The sequence below is a fragment of the Notothenia coriiceps genome, unplaced genomic scaffold, assembly GCF_000735185.1.
Source record: "Notothenia coriiceps isolate Sejong01 unplaced genomic scaffold, NC01 NC01_scaffold00032523, whole genome shotgun sequence".
Classification (NCBI taxonomy): Eukaryota; Metazoa; Chordata; class Actinopteri; order Perciformes; family Nototheniidae; genus Notothenia; species Notothenia coriiceps.
In genome coordinates, this window is record NW_011365224.1 from 148,385 (window position 1) to 155,770 (window position 7,386).

Sequence of the window (7,386 nt, forward strand, 5' to 3'; positions counted from 1 at the left end):
TATATATATATATATATATATATATATAATATAATAATATGCACAACATAACTATCAAACACGACATACAATAGAAGGAAGGTTTGTATTACCCAAATCTAAATCAAATATGGGACAGAAAACAGTCATGTACAGAGCCATGATCAGCTGGAACTCTTTACCGGTCCACATCATTCAGGAAAATTCTCAAGTATTTCAAAAGGTTGCTAAAAAAATATTTAAGTATTATAAAGTAAATTTGAACTGTGCCTGTGGCTACGTATGCATATGTTATTATGTTATTATGTACACTTATTTGTATTTACTTTTGTTTGGCCTTAGGATGGCGATAATTGGATGACCATTTTAGTTTTCACTTCATACAGCACTGTAAATTGCATGCATGAGCTGTTTTGTTTTGTTTTAATTTTGTTGTATGTATGTTTATGTATGTTTTGAGTGTGTGAGGACCCCAGGAAGAATAGCCAATGCTCATGCTAGTGCTAATGGGAATCCTAAAAAAGACATAAAGACATATGTATATCCTGTTCCCAAGTGAACATGTCAAGATGTCACATATTTAGTAAATGTGGCCTTAATCATCTGCCCTATACAATATGTTCTTACAGTAACTAAAGGTAACAGAGACCAACTCTCACCGTCGTGTTGGCCGTGGATGAGGTTGAGTGTCCCGTCCGGAGCTCCGGCATCCTGCATCATCTTGGCCAGCAGCATGGCGCAGCCCGGCACCCGCTCGGACGGCTTCAGCAGGTAGGTGTTGCCAGACACCATGCCCATAGGGAACATCCAGAGAGGGATCATGGCGGGGAAGTTGAAGGGTGCAATGCCAGCACATACCCCGATAGGCAGGCGGTAAGTGTAGGTGTCCATGTCTTTGGTGATGGAGGGCAGGGTCTCACCGAGCATCAGAGAGGTTATGCTGCAGGCGTGCTCCACAACCTCTGCAAAAACAATAAACATAGATTTATTTGTAGCATACAAACTGTGTGTGTGTGAGTGTAAATGATCTGCTTTACTGAGTGTGTTGACTGTATGGAAGTCCAGACAATGTCTAAAAAACTATTTCTGAAAATGATTTAATAAGAGATTAGGCTTCTTCAATGTAGAATATATTGTTCTGGTGAAATGAGTGAAAGCTGAATCAGATATATTTCAACAGTCAAAAAAAGAATTCCATATTAATCCCACATTAATAACCAGCAATCACTTGTGGCAATCATTCAAAGGCTTCAGAAAGAAACTGCCCTTTGTTCTGGTTTAGTATCACTTATTAACTACTCCTGCAACCACAAACTGAAAGCCTGCCTAAAATGTAGCATGGCTTAAACGCTTACATATTTGTTGCCCTTTGTAAAGGTGCAATATGTGCACGTGTGTGTCCGCGTGTGAGTGAGTGAGATAAGCTTACGCAATCCTCTGAACACATCCCCCTCGGCATCTGCAAGGGTCTTGCCCTGTTCCAGTGTGATCGACTTGGCAAGTTCTTTCTGAAACAAAAGTTTGGGCCCTTCTTACTCCTTTTCTTAGATGTTATCTGAACTAAAGTTTTATTATACAGTTTAAACAGTAGGCTCTGAAATAATGTGGAAATATTCAAAAAGCAAATTTGCAAAAAGTAGTGAATTTAAACTTCAAGTTGAACAGTCCTAAATGGTAGTGTCTTGTTTCCAGTTGCACCTTATTCAACCTTATACCCTCTGACTTACAATGTTGTCCTTGATAATCTGCTGATAGCGCAGAAAGACCTGCTGCCGGGCCAAGATGGAGGTCTCAGACCAGGAGCGATAAGCTCTGGAGCAAGAGTCCACGGCAGCCAACATCTCCTCCTGGGTGGCTTTGGGTACTCGGGTGATCACCTCATTGGTAGCCTGCAGAGGAGAAAAAAAAGGAACGTGTAAATGTACGTTATTATTCTAAAGATTACTTTTTTCAACCTGCAGGGAATGTTGGAGTTCATTCACATTAGGAATGGTAACAGGTCAATCGTAGCATATGTTTAACTTAGATATGTGAGCTTTCCTACACTTGCAGGTCAGAGTTCATCAGTAACACATTACTTGATTTCCCCATTTAACCCTTAAGAAAACATTTATGATTTTTAGGTGATGACTTGTAATCCAAGTGTTGCTGAAATGTAGTAAATATTCCCCTATGACAAACAGTTTTTTGTTATAACATGTTTTTTTCATAATTCTAAATTAATTTTTAATGTGTTAATACGTAATGAAAGATAATGTGAATGTGCTTTAATAGATAGGCCAAATACACATTTCGACATTTGCAAATTTTTCTAAAAGTTATTGGAGGATGCTCAACTTCTAAAACCAGTTTATACCAACAGGCAAGGACATTATCTAACACGTGAGATTAAGCAACTTCATAGATTTTGCTGTTTAAACCACGTTTGAGCTACCAAACTACAGTTTAGCATAACGATGTACAGTACAGTTTCTTGATCCAGGACAGGTGGAATACTTACAGGATTGTGTATATCCAGCCATTCTGAGGTTTTGGATTCAACAAACTTCCCATCAATGAATAGCTTGGTGGTGGGCTGTGGGGAGAGATGTAACATCATGTATAGTTGACCTTAAAGATAGCAGGTTAATGATCAATGTATGAGATTTGATGTAAAAAGTGTAATTGCAGCCTGACAATTAAGTGTAAGCCGTTCTCAACTCACCACTGAGGAGTAGCACATGCGGCCAACTTGAAGTGGGACCTGAGAAAGAAACACAGTAGGATGTCTGAATTTACAGATGCAATGAATATCATCCACCTGTCTAAAAACAATAATCCTAGGTTTGGCTACATACTTTGTAAAACGTTTAATACACATAACCAGCTCCTTCCAGACTTTTAGACTGTGTTTGCAGACTGGAGGCTCACAAGATTAATGAGCAACTAGGCCTATGTGTGTGGAGACAGAAATGGCTTGAGGACAAAGTCAAGTTTATTGAAGTAGAGTGAAATCAAATGTCAACACAGAATAGTAAGCCACTTGCTTCATACTATAAATTATCTCATTAAAGTTGATGCATTATCAAAATGTTACATAGAATATCCTCTAAAGAGAAGTTCATATGTGAAACAAATGCCTAAAGCAACCCAGACATAAATCCTGCAGCACATGACTTACTGTACTGTAAACAAAGTGAGCTGTCAAGCTTGCCTCCGTCATTTGCAACTGAGGGGAGAAATAAACCATAAAATACTTTGATATCTTACCTTTGCCTTTAGCGCTGATCTTAATGCGGTGGTCGCCATAATGGACATGTTACTACGAACTTGTTTGGTCCAACTCCGCAGGTAGGACGGTGCAATAGAGTCTGTACGCAGACCGCAGCAAGGGGGGCGTTTCCTAAAGGGTTATGAGCCCCGCCCATCACGTATTTCTTAAAGGTATGACGCTCTGTTTCTCATTTATTTTAATGCTTTGAATGAATCATAAAGGAACTTTGAAAAATAATAATTATAATTAATTTGCATAAAGAATGAAGAGTATACAACCCACAGAGAAGACAAATTAATTGACCTATTGACAGATCATAATGAATACAGAGTCAACCCTAACCCTAACCGTAACCCTAACTCATAAATTGTAGGCATATCATTTTTTACTGTTTGTGCAGTGGTAGTAATTATTATTCAAATCAATCAACTACGTTTTATGGAAGATATTGCTGTATATCATTTAACAACATGAGTAGAGGTTTCTGTACACCTAAAATACTGAAGTTGAAGTTACTGTCCTGATGTGTATCATTCGTTTGTTCGTGTTGTGTCTGGTGGTAAGATTAATTAATTAATTAACGTATTTATTATTTTTGAAACATTACAATACACATCAAATACTAAATATGAAATGTATACTACATACCAATACATTGTACAAAAAAATATAATAATAATATAATATATATAAAATATATACAGTACATACAAAGAGGAAAGTCTTCATTAAACATAAACATTTTAACAATTCTGATGCCTTCTTGCAATTTTCAAGCTAACAAACAACTTGGTGGCTGTTTCCCCAGGTGAACTTCTGTACATGAATGGGGTTTCTCAGCCCAGAAAATGTTCTTCCAACAGCAAAAATGCCCTTTTTGAGGTCTAAGCATTGGGATGGAAGATGGTGATTAGAAGTAATATCAGGAACAGATGATGAGTGACGTCGATCCATGTGGGTCTTGAGGTTTTTCATATATAATTCAGTTTTGGCCCTTAACTGGACTACTTTGCTGCGACTGATGGCTTGGAGTGGAGTGGAGGCTACAGATGCTGTGGCAATTTGGGAGGCTGCAGAGGTGACAGGGTAGGCTGAGGAGGCCACCGTGGAGGCGGAGGAGACAGAGGCAGCTACCGTGGAGGCTGAGGAGGAGACAGTGGCGGCTGGTGGGGAGACAGTGGATAGATTACATTATAGCAGTATAGTTGTATAATACATTTTTTCCCATGTTTTGTTTAAGTTGTCGTTAGGGGGAATAAGGTTATGACCACTGCTTCTGGTGTGTTCATGTGCATCACTTACTCTGGCGAAGCGATCCAACGCTGCAGGCTGCCCCTGCGCACTTCTGAACATGTTTCAGAATAGTGGGCTGGGTTCTGATCTCCCCACAGTAGCAGCAGTGGAAATGTGAGGATTTGCAACACACACCATTGCACCTGTACATTGTGAATCCTACAAAGAGAAATCCAGTTTACAAATGACTTCATTCTTAAGGCAATATAAAAATGTAAACTGTATTCAAATTCACGTTAGAATAATATTAGTTAGTAATAGTTAATTGGTTGGACTAACTAAAATTAGTCAACTATTTGTACATTTTGGAAGATCTGCAACATTTATTTAGATTAAGAAATACCTCCATGTTTAACAGCCGTTCTTCTATGGGTCTGCAGATGTGCCACAATATGGCCATAGTCCCCCACCTTGCTGCAGAATGTGCACTTGTACTTATTAGGGCCTTCACAAAGGGGTGTTAGAAGGGCATCCCCCTTGTAAACAGTTGGGTGAATCTGGAAGAAAATGAGGAATTGTTTACTATTCAAACTGTTTTTATTTGCACTTTCAACAGTAACCATTCATATCACATAAATGACAGGAACTTTTTTTTAATGAGCTTCGATATTTATATTTTAATTGGATTGCTTATTAGTTTATGCAGCTCAAGGGGTCACATAATTTGTATAAAATAACTAGAGTTTTTGCTTATCGATATTAGGTAGTTTTTATTATGTTACATTCTTTAACCTGTCTTTAATAGTGTTAGGTGAGCTATTAAGCATGTTAGATGACCAGTGACTCTTATCTAATCATATTACTTTACCACATTTCTGATGATGCCATAACTAATGTTACATAATTATAGAAGACACATCCGAAGTGTTATTTTTACACAGGGCCGTGGGAAGTAGGGGTGCTGAGGGTGCTGCAGCACCCCCTGGTGGAGGACAGGGGATCTGCACTTCCACAAGATATAATAAAAAAAAAACGAATTTTCAGCCTTGATGTAACAACATTCATAATTAAGTAAAGATAACACCCTTTTCCCCGGTTACATTTTCCATTTGCCCTGTACGATGGGCGCTGTGAGTGATGAAGTGGGGGATGTTGGCTTAGCAGGCGCCCGCAGCTCACAGCCAAAGTGAGAGAGATAGAGAGAGGGGATACCGCGGTACCGGCGGGGATTGTTGTTAGCTTCTGCTGCGCTAACGGATATAAGAAGCTGTTTCTACAATAATGTGGAGGGAGAGTCCTCTCCTGTCAGACTGAGAGGCTCAGTGAGGTAAAGGACTCTGAGAGCCCTCAGAGTCCTTTACCTCACTGAGCCTCTCAGTCTGACAGGAGAGGACTCTCCCTCCACATTATTGTAGAAACAGCTTCTTATATCCGTTAGCGCAGCAGNCAGGCTCGGTAACAACACTGATTTGTGTTACCAAAGCTGATCATCTAATGGACCTAAGGTTAGCGTATATGCTGTGATGCTAAATGGTATGGATTCGGATAGACAACATGGCTAGCTTGGTTGGTTGAATTGAGTAATAAGATGTGCGGTACTGATTAAGGTTGTAACTGTAACAGTTTGTAACTACTGGTTGTAATGAACCAGACGAGAGACGGACGCATCCTTTCAGTAAATGTCGGCTGCTAATCAATATGTAAAAATAACACTTCGGATGGGTCTTCTATAATTATGTAACATTAGTTATGGCATCATCAGAAATGTGGTAAAGTAATATGATTAGAGAAGAGTCACTGGTCATCTAACACATGCTTAATAGCTCACCTAACACTATTAAAGACAGGTTAAAGAATGTAACATAATAAAAACTACCTAATATCGATAAGCAAAAACACTATAGTTATATTATACAAATTATGTGACCCCTTGAGCTGCATAAACTAATAAGCAATCCAATTAAAATATAAATATCAAAGCTCATTCAAAAACGTTCCTGTCATTTATGTGATATGAATGGTTACTGTTGAAAGTGCAAATAAAAACAGTTTGAATAGTAAACAATTCCTCATTTTCTTCCAGATTCACCCAACTGTTTACAAGGGCGATGCCCTTCTAACACCCCTTTGTGAAGGCCCTAATAAGTACAAGTGCACATTCTGCAGCAAGGTGGGGGACTATGGCCATATTGTGGCACATCGGCAGACCCATAGAAGAATGGCTGTTAAACATGGAGGTATTTCTTAATCTAAATAAATGTTGCAGATCTTCCAAAATGTACAAGTAGTTGAAAACACTTAGGTAAAACATAAACAGCCTGTTTTTAAACGCGATCACCTAGCCTTTTTAGGAGACGAACACCCGTAAGAGTTTAGAGACGAACACCTAGCAGAAAAACTGTGTGTGCCTCAAAACTCCTGTTTGAAAGGCGGGTCAGCAGCCGGGCGATTTTAAGAATATTGAGACAGTGAGCGCAATAAACAGCCGCTTTGTTGCACTACCGGGTTATCTCAGACAAACGGTTCTGGTGTCGGTTCCGCGCCCGAAGCTAGGGTTCAATCCCCCGCAAAGGAATACCGCCGCGACAAGGATAATTCCCCCCGCCGCATAAGGGATGATCCCCCCGAACTTAGGATTTCCCAAAACTCGGGGCCGGGGTGTATGAAAGACAATTTCCAATAATACTGCGAGGACAAAGAGTAAACTAAGAATTACGGAAACTTACTATAGTATTTGCTTAAACATTTTTTACGTTATTAATATTAATTAAACGTATCTTACTTGCCTCAATAATGTTTGGGTGTCTCTTCTGTTTAATTAAACTGCGATGAACTGTTAGTATTACTTATGTCGTAATAGTTAAACTATCAAATAGTATTGTAATCCTATGTAAATTTTTGAGTATTACAATCCGTATAGT

General features: G+C 39.0%; 2 protein-coding genes across 4 annotated transcripts; both read right to left on the reverse strand.

The window, feature by feature from the left end:
• Positions 1-528: 528 nt before the first annotated feature.
• LOC104960931 (methylmalonate-semialdehyde dehydrogenase [acylating], mitochondrial-like) lies at positions 529-3,336 on the reverse strand. The gene is made up of 6 exons (XM_010789125.1): positions 3,229-3,336; positions 2,684-2,722; positions 2,480-2,554; positions 1,707-1,868; positions 1,409-1,487; positions 529-941 (listed from the first exon to the last, which is right to left on the reverse strand). The coding sequence occupies exons 1-6, from the start codon at positions 3,274-3,276 to the stop codon at positions 544-546; spliced, it is 801 nt and encodes a 266-aa protein (XP_010787427.1). The 5' UTR covers positions 3,277-3,336; the 3' UTR covers positions 529-543.
• A 593-nt stretch (positions 3,337-3,929) lies between these two features.
• On the reverse strand, positions 3,930-5,122 carry LOC104960930 (uncharacterized). Of its 3 annotated transcripts, none has more exons than XM_010789124.1 (4): positions 4,869-5,122; positions 4,535-4,684; positions 4,384-4,395; positions 3,930-4,332 (listed from the first exon to the last, which is right to left on the reverse strand). In XM_010789124.1, exons 1-4 carry the CDS (start codon positions 5,086-5,088, stop codon positions 4,010-4,012), a joined length of 705 nt encoding a protein of 234 aa, XP_010787426.1. In that variant the 5' UTR covers positions 5,089-5,122; the 3' UTR covers positions 3,930-4,009. The 3 variants fall into 3 exon arrangements, with proteins under 3 accessions (XP_010787426.1, XP_010787425.1, XP_010787424.1); XM_010789123.1 differs by having other exon boundaries at positions 3,987-4,345; positions 4,376-4,395; XM_010789122.1 differs by having other exon boundaries at positions 3,987-4,395; positions 4,869-5,121.
• Positions 5,123-7,386: the final 2,264 nt, after the last annotated feature.